The following is a 21701-nucleotide window of genomic DNA, read 5'->3' on the forward strand; positions in this document are numbered from 1 at the left end:
ACCGCACGTGAGGGCTTGGCTTTAATTATAGATGTCAGTCGGTCCGCCTTCTCTACAGGCTTGCCTGCGAGTTGGCCATAGAGTTAGAATCGCCTGCCCCACCATCAAACTCCCCACCATCAAAAATATAACTGATAAACACCGCCCATTGGTTCTGTTACCCCCCTCCTCTCTCTCGTGCCGACTACTTCGGCTCTTGCCCTTGAAGCAGGTCCAACATTTCCTAGAATCATTTGTGCTTATTGGACTGTTCCAATATTTCCACTCAGTGTCATTTACTGAGTACCTATGTTTTCAGAGCCAGTTCTTATAACCAGCCCTGATCCTCCCAAGCTGTTGCCGCTTAGCACTCCCCTAAGGAGGTCATTTCAGCTTAACCTGCATATATGGCATGTAGCTCGCGTTTCATCTTGGCTATAGCGCTGTGGTAACAGCGTGCCCTTTTTATGGGGCTGTTCTGATTGTAAAATACCTGTGCTCTATTGGGCAGTGAGGGGCTTGCAATGTTCCTAGATCAATATCGCCATCTGGCACAGTTCCATGGTCATTGAAGACACTATTTCTCAGGGAGAGGTTAAACCTAGAAATGGTGCCAGCTGACCAGTGCAGTCTATTTCCCTGAGAATTAACCACGTGGTTGCAGTTCAGTCTCGCTCTGGTCCTGCTCTTAGCCAACTGGAATTTCAGGTTGAGCAATGCATGGTCACTTAACGAGGAAGACCTAATTTCCAACTCTGGGCTGTAATTAGCGAGGCCATCACTCGTGAAAATAAATCAATGCGACTGCTAAATTGTCCACTGGACAAGATTTTGTCCCCCCCCCCATGCTCCCAGCCCCCCTCTTTCGAACACAGAGAGCAGAGTTTTATCTCAGCCATGGCACCCCGCCACTCTTTGGCCCTAGCACTTAACCCTCCCTTTTTATCAAACGCCTCCCCCACTGACAGTTTGCCTACCCATCAACATTCAAATCGCCAGTCAAGATTATACATCCTCCAGGAAAATGCACCAACCAGTCTCTAAATGTCTCCACAACATTGATTAGTTTAGCACTCATAACTCCCCCGGGGAGGTGTCATACAGAGTCACCAGCAAAATGGGCACAGATCTATCTCCCAAGTTCGTAATATGTGCTACTAAAAAGTTGGGGTGAGGCTTGCCTGCGCAATAGTCGGATAAATTGGATGTTACTTACCTTTTGGGCGGCCTCTTACGGGCACCTCTGCCATGCAAAAATTACACAAATAGCTGTAGCCATCCATGGCAAAAGCGGCACATAACCAGGTCTCCTGTAGCCAAAAGCACACTGCACTCCTCAAGATCATCATTTTAACCATTACTATGAAAAGAGCTGTAGCCCCTCTAATTCCAGGAGAGCACCAGAAGCACACCTGTTTCATCGACAGCCAACTGTCACTGCAGGGCCTGAAGGACTCTAGACCATTGCCCACTCTCTCGGCCACACATGTATTTTCTTATTTCCCACAAAGCCCCTTGGTGCCGCCCAATGTTCACTCTGCACCTTACTTGGCATGACCAGAGTCTTTGGTAGAAAGACAGAAATTCAAAGCCCAGCTGCATTAGGGTCCTGGCATTATTACAGATCCGCTCTAATACTGATGGTGAGTTAAACGTTGCCACCACCCAATTATATCAGTAATGTTGAATTTCGGGAGTTCCAGTTTCACCAAGTCCTTTGACGAAATTGTCTGGTCTGGTATCTGATGCAATAGTTCAAAGAGCCAGGTTCGATTGAGAAAAGGACTGTGCGATGAAGGTTTTTTTCTCTCCACAAACCTGATGTGCGCAAGTCTGAGCACCATGCTGCACCATGTGACTCCCTCCCCAGGGACCAGGTCTTCGGCCTTAATTTGTTTACCCGGTCCAACCAGGAGACCTGTTTGCCAATTGTCACTTTGGGACTGCTGTGGGGTACAGTGTTTGGGACTCCAACCGATTGAACCTTCTGAGCGGCACCTACCAAGGGAGCCAAAGTTAAAGGCAGTTCCTTTCCAGGATCACATGCCTGGCTGCTTAAAAACGTGTGGGTGCGCCCGATAGCCACCAACGTTTCCAGCCCCAACCCCAGGCTGCACTGGACTGACTTGTCCGCCGTTGTTGGAGGCACAGGTTGCTGACCATTAATCTTTGAGTTAAAGGGTGGGGGAAGAGACCTCACTGGGGCAGTCATTGAGGCAGCAGGCCTAGGATGCGGTCTAGCTACCCAGCTGTCCATAGGGCCTCGAAGGCCGGCCAGCCTAATTTCCCCTGACTCAAGAGTTTTTGAGACCAAGTATTCCCCTTCCTCCCCCCCGCCCCCCCCTCTCCTGCTCGACCCTTGTTTCACAGGCCCAGCCTTTGCCATCTTACTCTTCTGTTTTCCTTGCTGCAATTTCCCCCATTTTTCAATTATTCTTAAGCACCCTTAATTTATGACTTTTGGGGGGGGGGGCATTTAGAAGGGACAATTTGTCACAAATCGCCTCCAGGGCCCCACAGTCAGAGTCCGCCACCACGTTGGGCCCTGTCTTCACAGATGTCCATTTGTGTAGGTGAAGATGTAGCTCCAATGGCACTGGGGGCCATTATTTGCCCCACTTCCTGATCGTCACCCCTTGTATTTCTTAAGATGTTGTGTAAGGACAGCACTCTCTCCTTTAGAAATCGCTGCTCCACAGCCATATTTGAGCAATAGTACAAATAAGGCCTCTATCTTGGCTTCCAGCACCCCAATAGATTCGTCGCGACCAGGGGACTAGGATGGTTTGGTTCAGCAAGTACTTCTATGCCCTCTTCAAAATCGCTCTTCCCAGGTGATGACTTGTGAAGTTTTCCAGGTCAGGGGGCCGCGAAAAATTAGATGTCATTATGTTATCCTGCTCAAAATTGGCCGGCACCATTGAGTTTCTTTAACGACATGGCATAGTTTCAAGAAAGCTGTTATTGTCCAAGGATGTTACTGAATTCCAATCTGAGTCTTCCAGCGTCTGCACATCAGTAGCCATATTGGACCGCTCAATAGCATCCCCAGTCGGCTTAAAAACAAGACTATCCTTTGTTGTGCCGGAAGGGGTGGGGGCATTATGCGCTGGGAAGCCTGAGGCCTTTTTTTTGTTGTTTTTTTGCAAGAATCTACCTTGGGACTGATTTGTTCATTCAGGGGCTTCTCGCCCGCATCCCTCTCGTCCTCATGGCACTTCCTGTAGTTACTCAGCAGGTGATATTAAATCTGGTGGCTTTTCGAGCTCTGAGCCTTAATCCGGCGAGCAAACTAACAAGTGTGCCAAGCAAAACTGATGGCCAAGCAAGCCAAACAATGGGCACCATGCCTCCCACGACGACATTGCCCAAATCCCACTCCCACTTACAATTACAGTGGGCTTTCAAAGGGGGTGGGGGCAGCTGCAGTAGAACCTTTAACATGTGTGGCTCCTTGCACATTACCGATAATCAAAGACTGGGAAAATCACCTTTGCTCCTCCTGGTGCAGACAGTCGACATATGCCCGATCCCTCGCAGCATTTTCAACTGCTCCTCTTGGGGTGCAGACTTCACTCACCAGGGCGCCCCGGGTCAAATCAAAAGGGCTCTGCAAATGTGAGAACACGCTCCCGGCCTGTGGAACAGGGCCCTGTGACAGGACCCTGAGATGCTGCCTTATTGCTTTGTATTGCTACTTGCTTTAGCCCAGAGGCCCTCTATGCTGAAGTTCAGGTGGGGACAGAGGACTTGCCTTAGTTTGCCACCCGGTCTGGTCAGGACTAGACTGGGGATGAAATCTCCCCCTCGCCGTGGGGCGCGTGCAATAGCGCCCGCCTTCTCCTGGCAGATTAACTCTGCACTCAAATCTCGTCTTGCAGTTTTCAAGCTTGTTCAAGGAAGATGCCAAGGGGCGTCGAGCCACACTGCTTTCGCTCGGTCACGGAATCGCGCAGCAGCCGCTTCAGACACTCCTGGGCATCCTTGGGGATTATATGATGTTCTATAGGATTCTTGTTAGAGTTGCAATTTTATTGGTAGAATGAGTATCTGTTGTTTATTTTTTGGTTTAACTGTTTTAATTTACTTGCATATCCATTTATTTTCTTCCTAACCCAGCTTGAAGTTCGTCTTCTCGATTGACATATCGTTGACATTGGGCTGCTAATGCTTCTTATAGCTATACTCTCATGATCTGGCCTCAATGTATTTTATTTCTTCTGTTTCTTTTTTTTTTTTAACCTTTATTTTTGGTATTTAAGACAAAGTAAAACAAAATAATAACATAAACAAACATGGAAGTAACTCGTACTTCTTCTTCCCGTCTCCATTTCCCGCTTTCCATCACCTCTCGGTCACACCCTAGCTTGAGTTAATAGCAGTTCTCGGTTATTTGCATTGTTGGTGATGGGGCCTGTCTGTAGTCTCCTGTGGGGGTGCTGGAGTTGTATCTCGAGGGGAGTCTCTGTTTTTGGTAGATGGTAAGTAGGCAATGTAACTGGCCCCAGATGTCGGGGGGGGGGGGGGTCTTGCGTGTAGCTGTAGTAGCTTTATGAAGTTTCAGTGTCTTGACTGTACGTTACGTCTTTCATCCACTGTTGTATGGTCGGGGTGGGACCTTTTCCCCAAGACATTGCGATTCTTCTGCGAGCCAGCAGCAGTAGCAGCCCTCCCAGTTTGCGAGTCACAGGGGAAAAGTGTTTGGTGTATCCCAGTAACGTGATCTTGGGGTCGGGTTCGATAGGTGTGTCCGTTATTGCGGCTGTCTTTTCCAGTACCGATGTCCAAAAAAAGTTGTATTGTTGGACAGGCCCATGCGAGGTGTAGGAAGTCAGCCTGTGGTGCATTACAACGGCTGCATTGTGGGGAGGTTGATGGGTGGTAATGGCGAATTCTGGCGGGAGTGTGATATGTCTGGTGTATGAATTTCAGGTGTATTAGTTTATATCTTGTATTTAGTGATATCTTTTGTGTTTGTGCTAGGACATAGTCCCATTCTTCATCTGGGATTGTGATCCGAAGAGCCCTCTCCCACCTCGCCTTGGGTGCTGTCGGGTTTGGGGCTGTGTCCGTTAGTAGAGATTTGTATAACATAGAGACCAGTTTGCCCTCTCCTTGTGATTGGATGACCCCATGGAGTAACTGCCATGTCTCAGGTTTTCGCGGGAATGCTGGAAGAAGCGTTTGTAGGGCGCCTCTGAGGCAGAAATATAGGAACGTATCTAGTGCGGTGGAGGCTCTGCGGTCTTTGGCTTGTTGGGGGGGGGGGGTAAGGAAGTGCCCCTCGATAAAGAGGTCCTCCATATTTTTAATTTTTAGTTTGTCAACCCAATCCAGATACACTCTCTCGGCGGTTAATGGGACACCACGTATGAATTTTACAGGCAGTAAGGGGGAGAACCTGGTCTGTATCTCGTATTTTAGCACCATTTCTTTCCATATTGCTATGGTGGAGAGAACAGGATTCGGGGTGTGGTGCGGGGTGTGTGTCGGGCCTAAAATGGCTGCCCTGAGTAGATTGGGAGATGGTAGGGCTCGCTCCAGTTGGACATGGGGGCGGATGAATAGTGTGGCGTACCAATGTCCCAGGAACTGGGCTTGTGCAGCCCAGTAGTATCGTTCTACGTCAGGGAGGGCCATTCCGCCTTTGTTTACTGGTTGGATTAGTGAGTTATAGGCTATTCTGGCTGGCTTGCCTGCCCAGAGGAGTTCCAGGATCATGCTTCTCAGGTGTTGGAGCTGTTTTTGGGGTACTAGAAGGGGGAGGTTTACAAATAAATACAAGAGTTTGGGAAGTATTACAATTTTTACCAATGATGCGCGACCCCACAGGGTAAGTGGAAGTGATTTCCATCTTTCTACTTTCTCTTGTAGTGATTGGATTACCTTCCCATAGTTGTCGTGGAATAGTGTTTGGTGGTCACGGGCTAGTTGGATGCCTAGGTATCGCACGTTGGAATGTTCTCATTTGAACCCATAGTCATCTTGGAATTTTAGGGTCTCCGGAGTGAGTGGGAATATGATGGACTTACTGTGATTGATCTTCAGCCCGGAGAAGTTGCCAAATTTTATTATGTCACGAATTACTGGGTTTAGGTTGGATGTCGGGTCTCGTATGTAAAGGGCGATGTCATCTGCGTATAGGGATATTATTAGTTTATGGGGACCGAAGGACAGGCCTCTTTGTATATGTTTAGCTCAGATGTCTGAGGCGAGGGGTTCCATCACTAGTGCAAAGAGTAGGGCGGAAAGCAGACACCCTTGCCTTGTTCCTCTCTGGAGATCGATTGCTGTCGATCGGTTTTTCCTAATATAATGTGGGATTGGGGATGGTCGTACAATAGGGCTATTAATTGAAGGAATCTCTTGCTGAGGCCCATCCTCTGAAGGATTTCAAAGAGAAAAGGCCATTCAATGGAGTCGAACACCTTTTCTGCGTCTAATAGGACTGCTACTGCTTGCTGGGAGGAGTCTAGTGCTTCCATGACCCCAAACATGCGTCTTATGCCAAATGTGGTGTTACGGCCAGGTACAAATCCGGCTTGGTCTGCCAGCATCAGCGCGGGCATCAATGGGATGAGTGTAGTGGCCAGGATCTTGGCTAGTATTTTATTATCTAGGTTGATGAGCGAAATTGGCCTATACGAGCCGCATTCTTCCGGGGGTTTATTGGCTTTGTGTAGCAATATCATATTTGCTTCTCGGAGTGTCGGGGGTAACAAACCGACCTCTAGTGCCTCTCCGTATACCTGCTGTAACAATGGGGCAAGGATGGGTGCAAACATTTTGTAAAATTCACCTATCAGTCTGTCGGGGCCTGGGGCTTTGGTGCCCGGTAGATCTTTGATGGCCTGGTGGATTTCGTCTGTCGAGATTGGCGCATTGAGGGGTTCCCTTAATGTGGCATCTACCCAGTATAATTCTATGTCTTCTAGGTAGCGAGACATTGTTTCCTGGGTGGCATGAAATTTGGTGCTATATAGATTTTGGTAAGAAATGCGAAAAGTCTCTGCTATTTCTTTATCGGTGTGTACTAGGGTGCCCTGATGGTTCCGGATCTGTTCGACCTGTGTAGGTTTGCGGTCCGCTGCTATTGGCCTCGCGAGCAGTGCTCCTGGTTTTTGGCCCTCACCATATTGGCGGATACGATGACCATGTGATAGGAATTTAAATTCTCTGTCCGCGGCTGTTCTGAATTTGTCGAGCTCTGTCTTTCGCATCTAGTGGTGTAATTTCTCTGATCCTTAAAACCCTTTTCCTTGTTGGGGATTTATCCTTTTGTGGTAATGACGCAGTTTGAATGGAGTAGATCATACTTGTGGACTTGCAAATCTTTTGAAGGCGTTTCTCTGCCTGCTTACGTCGATTGGTAGGACATAGTATTTTTGCGTCCATATGGCAAATTTATTACATGTCTAAGTTGGAATGTCGTATTAAGAGAAAGAAGGTCCTTTAACTTTTAAAGTAAAAAGATATCCGACATTGTTTTACTTCAGGAGAGCCATTTGATTATATTTTGAATAGTATGTATGTGAGAATATTCAAGTGCGTTTGCTAGTACTCTAGGGGGCGACTATTTTATTCAAGAAAGGTTTGTGGTTCTCAGTTGAAAAAGTGAGCATGAACTTTGATGGGCGGTTTGTGGCAGCTAAGTTGTTGGTGGAAAATAGATGCTTAATAATTCTAAGTGGATATGCCCCTAATGGGGCCCAAACTTTTTTTTTAAACTGAATGATGTACTTAAAGATATGGGTTACAGCCCTATACACTTAGGAGGCGACTTTAACACTATAATGGATAAAGTGCTGGATAAATCTTAAGTATCGTGTTCTTATGTGCAACAGACGGCTAGAAAGGGTCTTGCAATGTATGCAGTCTAGGGATTTGCATGATATTTGGTGAAAATGTAACCCCCATAAAACACAATCTAGTTTCTATTCGGCGTTGCATGGTGGTACATCTCGAATTGGTCTCTTCTTGGAAAGTAGGGTGTTATTTGGTGATCTGATTGCGTCTCATATGGGCAATATTATAATCTCTGATCATGCTTGTGGGAATCTAAAATTGGATGACTCTTTGGGATGTGGGAAGCACAATATGCACTGGAGATTCAACACTTGATTGCTGATGGATAGTGGCTTTATTAAGCAAATTGAGACGCAAATATCTTCATCAAGGATAATGCCGGAATTGTTGGCTTATTGGCCACATTTTGGGATTCATTGAAAGCCTTCTTACGGGGCAAGATAATTAGCTATACCTCGTATAAAAAGAATGAGGCTGAATTCATGTGCCTGGAATCAATTTAAAAACAATCAGTGTTTGTACATACAGCTTGTCCTTCGGCTGTTAACCAATCTAATATGCTGAGTGTGAAGCGGTCCCTTAATAAGGAGATGCATACTAAGGCCGAGAGATATTTATTTTATTCAAGACCGACATTTTGGGAGTGTGGGGATACATCTGGTGCTTTGTTAGCTAATGGGCTGAAGGGTACAGATAATGGGAGACAGGTGCTTTTTATTTCAGGATCTGATGGCCCATTGTTGAGGAAGAACATTTATTTGTGGCGCATTTAGAGAATTGTATGCGTCGTATATTGTGAGGATGTGACGGTAGTTGGGGAAGAGGTAGTCTAGTTTCTTGACCATATTGATGTCCCGAAATTGCGTGACAATGACAAACTTTGTTTGGATGGTGAAATTTCAATTCAGGTGGTTACTGACTTGAATGGGGTTAGTATCACCTGGTAAGTGTCCGGGCCCAGAGGGTTCCCTGTAAATTCTATGCCGTTTTCAACTCTTCTCTTGCTACAATTTTGGTTGAGCTTTTCAGAGATCATAAATTCCGAGCAGGTAGCCGACTTGGGAGTACTGCAGTGATATCTGTGATCCATAAACCTGGGAAAGGCCATTCGATCTGCGGCAATTGTAGGCGAAGATTTATGCATTGCGATTTAATCCGATATTGCTGAAAACTAATTCACCAAAACCAGACTGGTTTTGTGTATGGTAGGAATAGTTTTGATAATCAAAGGGAATTATTGGTTGTTGTGCACCTCGAGTAATTTGCTAGACCCTTATGCTGCGATCCGTATTGATGCTGAAAAGGCGTTTAATTGGGTTAGTTGGACATGCCTCTGACCAGTTTTGAGGAGTGGATTGTGTATTCTGAATCTCTTAAATGCACTTAAAGACGCTGAAGTGAGAGAATTGGTAAATGGTTGCCTGTTGGAGAGTTTCCCTATTCACCGGGATAAGCGACTGGTTTGCCCCTTATCCCCACTCTTCTTATTTTTTTACCTCTTTGTTGAGCCCCTGCCAATTGTTGTAAGGGAAAATGCTGAAATTAAGGGTATAAAATGTAAAGTCTTCAGAATCCAGCAAAGTTGCTGGGGATCTCGAAGGTAGAGAGGAATTAGCACATTTCTGAGAATTCTCCCTAACACTTCTGCAAAAGCAGCCACACTTGGCAGATATCTGGTAAAAGTGGAGGCAAGAATGGGGCACCCCTGGTGCCTCTCCCAGTTGTGGGAATTTCTTTTGAAAGGATTGGGATAGACCTTGTTGGTCCCATGGAACCTGCCTCAGGCAAAACGTTTATACTTTTTGTGGACCATGCAACTGGGTACCCTGAGGCCATTCCCATGAGACCTCTACTGCTCAAGCAGTTGCCAAGGCCCTGCTTAGTATTTTTACCAGGGTAGGCTTTCCTAGGTCACATTTCACGTTGCACTACATGCAGGCCATGAGGAAAACCTGTGGAGTCTCTTACAAGTTCTCAACTGCCTACCACCCACAGTCAAATGGGTTGGTAGAGAGGTTTAATTGAAAACTGAATAGCATGATGGGAGCTTTAGAGGAACCCCCTTGCAGGAAGTGGGACCTTCTACTGCTGTGCCTTTTCTTTGCATATAGAGAAGTACCTCAAGCTGGAGTGGGCATTGGCCTCTTTGAGCTTCTCTGTGATCATTAAGTTGGGGGCCCCTTGGCCCTGATTTAAAAAAATAAAAAAATCCTGGCGGCTTCTCCACCTTCTAAGACAGTGAACATCACTGACTATGTGCTAGGTTTTAGAAAAAGGAAGTTACTTATGATGTCGGAAGCCAGTGACAACTTGAAACCTTGTCACATTGGTATGACCAGAAAGCTAACATGGTGGTTTTCTCCAGATCAGCAAGTTCTTGTAATGATTCCAGGGAAGCCCAAAGCTTTACAGGGTAAGAGGACAGGGCCCTTCAAATGTGTTGGAAAACTTTGACAAGTCAATTATTTGTTGGATTTGGGCAACCCCTAAGAAGGCCCCTAGGCTCTATACACCAACCCTATGAAGGCCTATGTTGTTGGAGCAGAGATGGGAGCTTTGCATTTGGTCCCTGATCAAGAAGAAGAAGAAGAAGAAGAAGAAGAGGAGGAGGAGAGTAAACCTCGCCTTGATCTTCGTAGGGGACACCCTTCAGATTGATATGTAGAAGTAGACCAACTCGCCTAATTTGACTCTGGGCCAACAGAGTGCAGAGAGCCTTCTTAGGCCTCACAGGATACCACAGAAATGTAATTGCTGACTATGGAACAATAGCTGCACCCCTGAATACCATTTCTTCTACCAAGTATACTAAGAAGGTAACATGGACAGAAGAATGCCAGAAGGCTTTTCCGAGGGTGAAAGATGCATTCTGCAAAACTCCATTGCTGAGAGCTCCAGATTACACTCGGGCCTTCCTTGTGCAAACCGATGCTTCCAACAAAGTTATTGGGGCAGTCTTGAGTCAAATGGATGATGGGCAGGGTTTACCCCATCGGTTTAGTTTCATCAGCAGGAAACTAAAAGATGGGGGGGGGGTGGGGGGGTGGGTAACAGTAGAGTGTGAATGTTTGCCATAGTGTGGTCATTGGAGTTTAGACCATACTTGTATGGGACTACTTTCAGGATTCAAACTGACCACCAACCTCTCAGATGGCTGCTGCAGAGGAAGGTGGGAACATCCTAAATTGCTCAGGTGGTCCATAAGCCTTCAAGGATCGACCTCACCATAGAGCATGGTTCAGGGGTTCCTACACAGGAATGCTCATGGACTCTCCAGAAGGTATGACCAACTGGAACCTGAAGTCCATCCAGGAGTGGATTAGATCCTCCTGTCCCTAGTCTGGGGGGCAGAGGGGCGAGTGTAATGTAGATCTTGTTTTCCTTTTTTCTGTTATTCTGGGAACCCATTTTGGTTAACTTTGGAGTCTGCTTTCCTCCATCTTTTTCAATGCCATCTGTAATTTACTGTTGCCGCTCACAGCATCTTTTTGTGCAGTGTTGCTGGGAGCTCCTTGAGCTTCCCTCTTTGGTTTTATTTTCCTGTGCTAACTTAATACGCCCATGATAAGGGAGATACTTGTTATCCTACCTATGCTTTTCTTTTGTGAGATCAGCCCACCCCACCCCACCCCACCTTGCGTTGAGGGCTGAGGGGACACATTGTATCCCTACTCTCACTTCTCCTAAACACTTCTAGTTACAGTGGCAAGTCTGTCTGAGTGGCTGATAGCAGTGGATATTTTCTAGTGACTTTTTGTGACTTTTACACACAGGCTGTCCTCACAGCTGTGATAAAGGACTCACGGGTCAGCATTGACATAAGTGTGCCTGTCTTCTTTTTTTTTTTTTTCAGCAACTCGCATTCCCTTTCTTGAGCCTTCCTCTTCTAGCCTCGGTGAGGGGGTGGTCCTGCACACTCCTTTGTCTTTGGGCTCCCATGGGGAAGCCCGCCCAGAGATGCCAGTGTGTCTGGGAGGACACAAACTCCTCAGGTCTAGTATGTCTGCCTGGATCCAGTTCCAACTGGGTGCCTGGCTTTCCCCTTGGTACAGCCATTGCCCAAAGTTAGAATGATCTATGCATGCTGATTGGCTGGGTTCCTGCATAAAAGGTGAGGGTCTTGATGCTGAAGCTAGTCTACCACTGGAAGATCCCTTCTGAGGAAAGAGGACGTCTGCAGCTATCTCCAGTGTTTGAGGGCCCGAATCTTACCTTGTCGCAGTGAAGGTGCTAAAGAGCACGATTTACTGTGCCAAATCAGGACGCCCAGGCGCGACTAGTATGCTCAAGTGGGCCTGGGCATCCTCGTAGTGCACGACAGTGCACCTTCAGCATTGCCCCCGTTTTTGGCTTAATGGGTGCAATCCGGAAAGCTCAGCAGCATTTTTGTAAAATAACAGCCTATTGGTTAAGTGCCACAAGAATACCAGTCTAAACAGGCAGGTAACGAATGTGGCAGTTGCTAGGTTGGTTTCCAACTCATCCTAGCAACCGCCACTTGTTTTCCGAAAGTGGCGCATTCCTACCGACTTCGGAAGAATGCACCACCTTCAGAATAGGTCTTACGTACCAAAAAGGTTAACGCTTTTAACAACCTTTTCGGTACTTAACACCTGTTGAGAATCGTGCCGTGAGTGACTGCAGCTGCTCCAGCCCTGTTTCTTGTGCGACAGGGAAGATCCAGACGGGATGACTTCCTCCCTTGAACTGGTGGGCATAACCAGTCTCGATACCATCTGCAGTTTGAGCCATCACATGAAGGGCTGCGACCTTTGCGGCCTGCAAAGCCTTGATACCCTGAAACCTCTGGCACTGCTGTGGTGCATCATCTCATTGCGCACCCTTCTGGCTGCAATTTTGTGAGTATCTTTCTGAGCCTACAGAGACTCCATCCTACATGTAGAGGTCTCCCCAGAAGTTTTGAAGACCGAGGGAGGGCTGGGTGACAACTGTTGAAGCCTATGTCGAGCCTCCACAACCAAGTGCTGCGTAATTCATCTGCTGGTCATCCCTGTGATAGTCCGACAGTCTGCTCCCGCCAAAACTTCTTTCTCCAGCCGCCAAGGCCAGATACCGAACCAGAGCTTCTGTCCTCTTCCTGTGTGGACCTGCCGGTGACATAGTTGTTGTTCATCCTAGAACGTACTGTCTGACTCATGGGTACTTAACCGGTTTTTTGTTTTTGTTATTCTTTGCTACGCCTGAGCTTGTAGAGTCACATTTGGGTGGACGATCCAACTGTGTTTTACCCTGCTTTGGGTAAGCTGTCTTTTAGACTAAAATCCTTACCCAGTCCCCCTTGAATCAAAATGTGTTCCCTTCTACCAAAAGCATCACCTGTGCATTTGACAACTTTGACAGCATCTGCCTTTTATTCTGCCACGTAAGGGCCACTGGTTCCCAAGTGTCCCCATCTGATTTTTGAGACTTTTCATTCCCCAGTTAGAGTTGTTCACCTATCGGTATGCTAGTTCAGTAAGTGTTGGTTAATGTATGATTTGCTAACTTGAAACTACTCTTGTACTTACTGTTTATTAATGCCACAGCAAATAACTACTGTAAATACCCATCTGTGTGAACTGTTTTTAGTTACCTGAATTATTTAGAATTTAACATTGCCTATTATCTATAATGAGCATATTTTTATATAACTACAGTGTTTCCTTGACAAGAAGTGTGCTCCAAGGTATTACTAGAGCCCTTCTCCCCACTAGACTGAGCCTGGCTCCTCGGCCATTGCTACCATACCTTTTGGTAGTAGAGGCCAAATCTAAGAATTGGTGCCCTGTTCACCTAAGAGTAAGTCTTTTAAACTCCTACCACGTCTGGACTTTGATAAAACTACTCAACATAAATGACAATGAAGTGCTCAATTTTGCCCTGACAGTGTTGTGAAAAGCAGCAGTATGCTTACATTCCAAGATGGGCATGCTATTTGTAAACCTGGAGTGCATATGGAAGTGTTTTGGAAGGGCATGGGTGGGGAGGGAGGAAGCATAGTCCGTACCATAAACATGGGCTCACCGCACACCTTTGTTCACATGCTCTTACTTGTATCTCCTCTCCGTTTGGCTCTGTCTCCAAATGTTTTTTGCGTCCAACTCCAAGGTCTCATTTACATCATCTGATTGGCAGTAGGTTGTGTGCAGCATTGCTTCAAATGTGTTTTAAGTCATGACTTCATCTCTGCTAATCACTCTAACCTATACTCCATCTTAATTATCCTTGACCTGTACGTTGCCTTGGATCGATCTTTTTTTTTTTTTCTTCTTGGGATTCGCATGAAGCCCTAGCCTGGATTGAATCCTACCTTGCACTTTGCCATTGCTCTGACTCCTGGAGCAACAGCACCTCTCAGCTCAATCCTCTAACTGTTGGTGTTCCATGGGGCTCTTGTTAACCTTTGCAGCACAGTCATTACAGACCGCAAACAAATTAATTTTTCCCATGGATTTCAAGTGTTCCGTTGGGATTCTTCACCCAACATACTTAAATGGAGAATACCATGTTATGCATCTACATTTCTGACCACTTTTATATATTGCCAGATATTTAAGGCTTTCATGTTGAATTAGCAAACCTGCTTAAAACATTCAAGTATCAATGTTTTTGGTTTATTGGAAGCGAGCTGTATGTGCTGATATATTCACCTGTTTATTGTGCAATTCTGTTTTAGCAGCTGTGCTTGTTGGTGGGGCAGTAGAAGACGAAGTAGAAGAAGTTGAAGACCACAAATGTGCATCAGAAACTAAATTGGAACATGTGAAAGAAGTAGTTGCCCCCTCCACTGCAGAAAACGGAGAGGACGTTCCAGTGACGAATCTGGCCAAAAAAAAGAAGAAAAAAAGGAAGGATGCATCGAATGTTGAAGAAAATGGTATGCTGTCAAACTGTACTCTGATGAATGCATTTCCTTATTCACATACATGCTCAATGCTAGAATTTGTTTCTCGCAGTAAGATTCCTATTTTACTGTAGTATATTTTGACACAAAGCCAATTTGATCAATAAAATCGGTCTCTGCATGTTCTGAGCTTCCATCTTCTGCACTACCAACTTTGGTAGAGGTCCACTAAACCAAAAATCCTTGACTTATCTTCACTTGGGATTGCTGATATTGATCATTTTTGGTGTCCGTTCTGTTGGATGACTAAAATCCTGCATGATCACCATCATACTTGTGTAAGCATTGTTCATATATTTTTGATATGTCTTGAGGACACATCATCATACTTCGGATGCAAACATATATTTGTAATCCAACATGAATCTGGGAAAAGTCATGAAGTGCCAGAATTGCTGTGCGATCTTTTTAACAATGCTATATGTCCTGCAAGATATACTTGTATTGCTTCCACAACTGTTCAAATACCCTGTCCGAATGGACCTTTGCACTCTTTAATTACACATTTTCACTGTGATCCTCTTCCTTGCTTCTCAACGTTGCATTCTGGTTCCACCTGCCAACCATAGTCTGGTTTGCACCCCTAATTGCGTGCCAGCCTACAGTCTGCTTTCCCAGCATTTCTCCCCACTATTTCAAACTGCCATAGAGGATATGCCATAAATGTAGGATAGTGTTGATGGAGAGCCTGCTCAGCTTTGCTTGCACATCTCGTCGTGGTTCTAACGCTTTGTGCGTAGTGAGAGACAATGCTAGCACAGTTGGGGAATTGGGTGCAGGTTAGCAACATACAAACCAGGCCCTGTCTGTGTTTAATTTCTTACGTAGACTAGGCCATAACGGGCTTTCCACAAACTGTCCCAGATTTGGTACTCTTAGCGTAATGTAATCTGTGCTTTTGTATGGCTGTCAGCCTTTTCAGGGAACAATCATTGACCACATTTTTATTGATTTTATAACATACAACCGCTGGGCTCCCTGTGGCCAGCCTTTAGACAACGACATTACTAACGATAATAGAAATAAAAGTAACATTGGATGGAAAAAGAAACTCTCATATGGAACACATACTACATGCTTACAGTTAACCTCCGATACGCAGCGTAATGGGTTTCGGCACAGTAACAAGTTACTTGCTGTAATGTCCACAACTCCTGATACCTGATATCATGATATTAGCGGTTCAGCAGGTCACATCGTGTCTTCCCAGCGCTGCCAAACTTTATCTGCTTTTTCAGTACAGCCCCTGGCCCTGTAGACCCTCCTTTCTATCGCGATGCAGATTTCTACATCATTTATCCACTGCTCCACTTGCGGAGGTTCCTCAGCTCCCCATAGGCGTGCTATGTTCCTTTTGCATATTGCTGTTGTAGTCATGAGACAGAGTTTCTCATATTTCGACTAGTCTATCTCGCTGTCTACTCCCAGTATCAGGAGTTTGGGCTCTCTGGGAATCGTCTGGTGCAGTACCCTTGACAGCACATTGCAGCATTGCTGCCAGTATTGACAGATCACCGGGCATTCCCACAGTATATGAAAGAAGGTTCCTCCTTCCTCCCGGCATCGTAGACAGTTGGGTTCAGCTATTTTGCCCCACTGGTATAGAGCTGCTCTCGGATAATAAATCCTGTGTAGTATCTTCAGTTGTACTAGGCGTAGTCTGGTTGATATGGTGACTTCCCTGGGGTACATTAGGATCTGGAACCAGTCTTCAGGCATAATTTCACCAACGTCAGCCTCCCATCTCAACTTTATTCGCTCCAGTTCTGGCGTGGCAAAGGAGGTGATGACACTATACATGACAGTAGTGACTTTGGTTGGGATATGGTCTACCACTATGTTCCTCTCCAGCGGGGTAGAGTCTGCCATGTCGGAGAGGGCTGGGAGGTACTGCTGTAGAGCATGCCGAAGCTGTGTGTAGTGGTATCTCTCTGTTTCCGGAAGGTCGAAGGTCGAGACTAGTTCATCAAAAGGTGTTACGACTCCCTCCTTCAGAATGTCCTGTACTTTTTCTATACCGTGTCTCTTCCACGCTGGCCATTTCGGTAGTTTAGTTACTTCAGAGAGGTTCCTATTATTCCACAATGGCTGCAGTGGAGTGATTTTTGTCTCCCCAGCCTATAAAGGTATGTGAGTCTGCCCAGATGCGTGGTATATGTGAGGTCATGTCTCTAGGGGTTGTTCTACGTGTTCCTGCGTACAGTTCCATGGGGCGGGACGCTCTCACATGTGGTAGTGTTGGGTTGGCGTGTAAAGCATCGTTTATTATCGCCATCTGGCTGGCCCAATAGTATGTCTGCAACCTTGGTAGACCGATGCCTCCTTCCCAAATCGACCTTTGTAATGTTTGAAGGGCTATTCTCGGGTGTCCGCCTCCCCACAGTAGTTGCCTGAGCACACGATCTATCTCCTGGAATGTCCTGGTCGGTTACCGTGGGAGTGTTGGCATCTTGAACAGTGCAGCGCGCCCTAAAAGGGTCAAGGGTAGGGACTTCCAATGTTGCGCGTCCCTTGTGAACCTGTCTGTAATAGGTTGCAGGTTGTTTAATGTGTAGTCGTCAAGATTTCTTGTGATCTGGACTACCAGATATCAGAACTGTTCATGCGCGATTTTGTATGGGCAGGGCTCAGGGGTCTCGTTTCCAAGATGATTCAAAGCGAACAATGTAGATTTAGATCGGTTCACCCTCAGGCCACGAAATGTTCCGTATTCCTGCAGTAGCTTAGTTACCACTGGGCATGCTGTTTTAGGATGTTGGAAGTATAGCGGTAGGTCATCCGCATATAGTGAGACTCTGTCTTCACATTCTGTTCCTCCAGGGATGCCATCCCAAGTTCGCGTGTCCCGTAGCCATTGGGCGAGTGGTTCCATGGCCAGTGCGAAAAGTAGGGCCGAAAGTGGACAGCCTTGTCGCGTCCCCTTCCCTAGTGCAAAGGATCGCGATGTCCAACCATTCACCCTCACCTCTGTCATCGGTGCCTCATATAGCAGTTGGACCCAGGTGATGAAGCGTTCGCCAATCCCCATTTTACGCATGATCGCCCAGAGCGCCTCCCAGTGGACCGAGTCGAAGGCCTTCTCAAAGTCCACTGCGAGTACACCCACAGGAGCATCGAGTGTCCGGGCACGTTCAATGGCCAGGTGCAGTCTGCGTATGTTCATTCTCGTGGATCTGCCAGGCATAAAGCCACATTGATCTGGGTGTATTGGGGATGTTATGATAAGTTTTAGGAGAGGGTCCTTTTCATGGGGGGGGGGTAGCCCCTCTTGCTTGCGCCGAATGTTAGTGTTTTGCATAGTGAGGTGGTTCACATGCTACAGCTCGTGGTGTAGTAACAGAGCGTTTATATAGTTTCGTGGGGCATTCCGTTTCTTCACTGCAGATTGTTGCTTTGTTCAGTGCACTACCGGTTCCGCAGCAGGGTCTGGAGCCTCTTGTTCGTTTTGTTCCGGATTTCTCCTTGGGGACGCCCGTTGTGGTCCAGGCATGGGTCTTCCTCTTCTTGGTCTTGTGGACCAGTCTCCTTCGATGTGGGCCTCGGCCCATTTCCAGGCCTCCTGCGGATCCGTGAAATGAACTGTCGATCCCTCGTGATAGATCTTGAGTTGGGCTGGGAAAAGCAGGCCGTATTTCACTTTCATCTGCGCCCATTGCCTCTTCAGTGGCTCAAAGGATTGTCTTGCGCGTTGCACCTCTCGGGTATAGTCTGGGGAAAAAGGCTATTGGTGATCCATTGTGTGTGACTGACCCATGTGAGCGCAACATTTGCAGGAGAGCGTCTCTGTCGTGGTAGGTTAGAAACCTAGCTATTATTGTCAGAGGCGGGGTACCTGGGGCCGGTTTGCCAGATGGCATTCTGTGGGCTCTCTCTATAGAGAAACTTTGAGAAAGAGTGGGGGTCAAAAATGTCAGTCAACCACTGTTCAAGAAATAACTCCAGACACGGCCCTTCTTCCCCTTCCGGCAGGCCCAAGATGCGGACGTTGTTGCGGCGAGAACTTCCTTCTCCTTCATCCACTCTGGTTTCCAGGGTTTTCAAGTGGGACATGGCTTGGAACAGCTGTCTGTTTCTCCCACTGATGTTTTCCGCTTCTGAAATACGGTGCTCGGCTTCAACGGTTCTGGATGTTAGTTTCTGTAAGTCATGTCGCAGGAAGGAGACATCCGCTGCGATGCTGTCCATCTTGATTTCCATGGCAGAGCGGGAGCTAGCGATGGCAGCCATGACGTCTCGTAAAGAGAGGGGTGCTTCATCTAGCAGGGCGGTTGATTGTGCAACCACTCCCGTCTGAGACGGTGTGGCAGCGACCGCAAATTGGTCCATGCTGCTTTGGGTTGATTTCTTTTGTCTGTCTTTGCCAATCTCAGCGTGCGTTTGGCGTTGCGGTGGAGGGATCAATACCGCATGGACAGTCCCAGCGTAGTCGCCGGCTTCCAGCTGGGATCGGTGTCCGCGCTGGTGTCTCCACCCCGTGGTCTCTCCTTCGTTATGCAGTGTGTTTGTGACTTGGCTTTCACCGGGAGTAGCCGGTAGGTGGGGTCTGTGTTACAGGAACACCACTCATCTGGGATTGTAAGTGATCTCTGTAATGGGTCCGACGTCCACACCCGCACCAGACGGCGCGGCGTATCACTAGTCTTTCAACCGGGCCCAGCCCTTACTACTGTGCTGTAGGGCCCCTCCGCTTCCCACACCTCCTCCTACGCAGGGAGAGAGCACCCCCTTTCGCTGGGTATTGGTCTTTCAGGAGGTTCGAGAGGGTCTAGGGGGGGGAGGGGAGAGGAAGTCCCACTTACTTGCTGCGCCTTTGGGTTGTCTCCAGTGTACTCGCCAATCTTCTCCCACAAACCGTTCTCCACGTGGTAGCGCAGGGAGGAGGATATGGCTAGCCACGGGATCGTCACCAGGCCTTGGCCGCTAACCCGTGGGCCAGCGGCTCACAGCGTGTTTCTCTGCGCCTTCTATTCCCACGGCATGTTATAGGTGCTCAATCAGTCAATGGTACCAGTTGTTTTGCATATGGCTTGTGTGTCCCACACGTGTCGGCGGGCAGGTTTGTTGCTGGGAAGGGAGAAAGCACCGACCGCCACAGTCGGATTCCGCCAGGAGGATCCTTCTCACCTCCGGTCTCCACCTCTGTCCCTCCAGCCACCAGGGCAGCAGTCCACAACGATCACGGCCGACGCCGCTCTCCATAGCTACCACCGCCGGCCCTCGCGGTCTGACAGGCACCACCGGTTCCCAGCCGGCGAGGATGACTTCGCCTCTGCTCCTCGGGCACACAGCTCCTCCGGTCCCACAGGCCGCCACTGGAGGTCCTCGCCTTCCGAATCCAGGGAGGGCCCGGTCGCAGCCTCAGCACGCTTCTCCTCCAGCGGACAGGCACGGAGGAGTTGGCTCCGCACGCCGCGCATCAGCCGCTGGTCGGAGGTAGCAGTTGCCGCTCGTTCTGTTTCACTGCGACACAGCACAGGCAATCTCCCCTACTGTAGGTGCCAAGGGGTTCCGTCCGTTAGCAGAGACGCGTCGTGGCGGCCATCTTGGAGGCGCTCTTCGCGCTTCCCGCGCTGAGACTATTACTCGCTTTAAAACCATAAGACATAGGTTTTGCGGGCCGAAACTTCACCCGGAGCTGCTTCACATATTCACCCAAATATACTGCAAAATTCAGGTTGTTGCGACCCGCCAGACAGGATAGTGTTGTCGGGATGTTGTCGGCGGCAAGAGGAGCTTACGGGACTCACGTCTTCCGAGCTCGCATGCTGGCCACCCCCTCGACCCGTGGACTTTTAAGAAAGCTTTCTTTCTGAAATAACTTTCTGGAGATTCCAAGATGGGCGCGAGACACTATGCATCGTGCCAACCGAGCTCCTGACTCCTGAAGCCCTGCAAGCCCCGTGCTTGATCAGCAAGCCCTCCCCAGGCAACCCGATCAGGGTGCACTGGCCCCCGGAGTACAGCGGGGGCACATACCGGACAATCCAATCTGCCGTTGGGGTGGGGGTGACTGGGCGCGCCGGTGCAGCCCTCCACTCCGATATAGCCCCTGGTCCGCTGCCCTCAGAGCCCCCCACAAGACTGGGGGAGCAAAATTCCCTTCCTGCCGGTGTTAGAGGGCGGGCCACCCCCTGCAGCATCCAACGGTCCGGACCTGCCCCCTGCAGGATCTCGCGGTCCGGACCTGCTGCTACCAAGGTGGAGGTTGGCGCGGCCTGCGGGGGGCGCTGCGCCCTGGAACCCACTGACCTCGGACTCAATCTGTCGAGGGACCGGAGCTGCCCGAAACACCTGACGTGCAACGCGACACCAGCGGACCCCACGACAAGCGTGGGGTCGTGAGGCCCTGCGATCGAATGCCTGTCGTCTTGCCCAGGTGCATTATGCGGCGCGGGCCCCAGCGGGACTGCAACGAGGACGGCCCAGAAGGGCTCGTATACACTGGAGGGTGCCCCCCACTGCTGCGGCCTGTACCAAAGCCAGAGGGAGCGCAGCAGGAACTCGCCCCCCTCATTCAGGTACGCGCTGCTTCTACCCACTGCCGCCCTCCCTGTCTGTCCAGTAGAGGACGTATAACTCATCTCATGGCTCCTTGGGGGTCACTCCTGGTATCCTGCTGTCTCACCTCCGGTGGATGCAGGGCCCCACACCGTCCAGTCTCTGGTCTCCCCCCTCCTGAAGTCATCAGGACCAGAAACAAGAAGTGCTGAGTGAGGTGTGGTGGGCCCCTCCCGGAAGACTGCCTCTCTACTGGGCCTGCCCTTTGTTGGAAGTGCCTCCTATTCGGCACATCACCTGGCCCCAGCCGGAGCCACGCATCTGGTGCTCTGTCCCCAAAAAAAAGCTCAGGGGCACTACGCCTAATGGAACCAGCCCTATGGGCCCCCTGGATCAAGTACCGTTCCCTCATGGACACCTGATCTTAGCCCAGAGCATTGCGGCAACGAAGGGGGTCGGGGGGGGGAGATCTGGTCCTGAATCATTAAGCACAGCAGGGGAGGACCGCTGAGAA

At 48.5% G+C, this 21701-nt stretch overlaps 1 protein-coding gene across 2 annotated transcripts in view; it reads left to right on the forward strand.

The window, feature by feature from the left end:
- The window catches only part of DDX18 (DEAD-box helicase 18), a 199173-nt gene that overhangs the window by 25040 nt on the left and 152432 nt on the right, over positions 1-21701 (forward strand). Inside the window, exon 2 of one of the 2 annotated variants that reach the window (XM_069616589.1) lies at positions 14462-14662. In XM_069616589.1, the coding sequence (XP_069472690.1) occupies positions 14462-14662 (201 nt within the window). The remainder of the gene's footprint in view (positions 1-14461; positions 14663-21701) is intronic. The other variant, XM_069616590.1, reaches the window with a different exon arrangement.

The sequence above is a fragment of the Ambystoma mexicanum genome, chromosome 9 (assembly GCF_040938575.1).
Source record: "Ambystoma mexicanum isolate Mex_15411 chromosome 9, UKY_AmexF1_1, whole genome shotgun sequence".
In the NCBI taxonomy this organism is placed as follows: Eukaryota; Metazoa; Chordata; class Amphibia; order Caudata; family Ambystomatidae; genus Ambystoma; species Ambystoma mexicanum.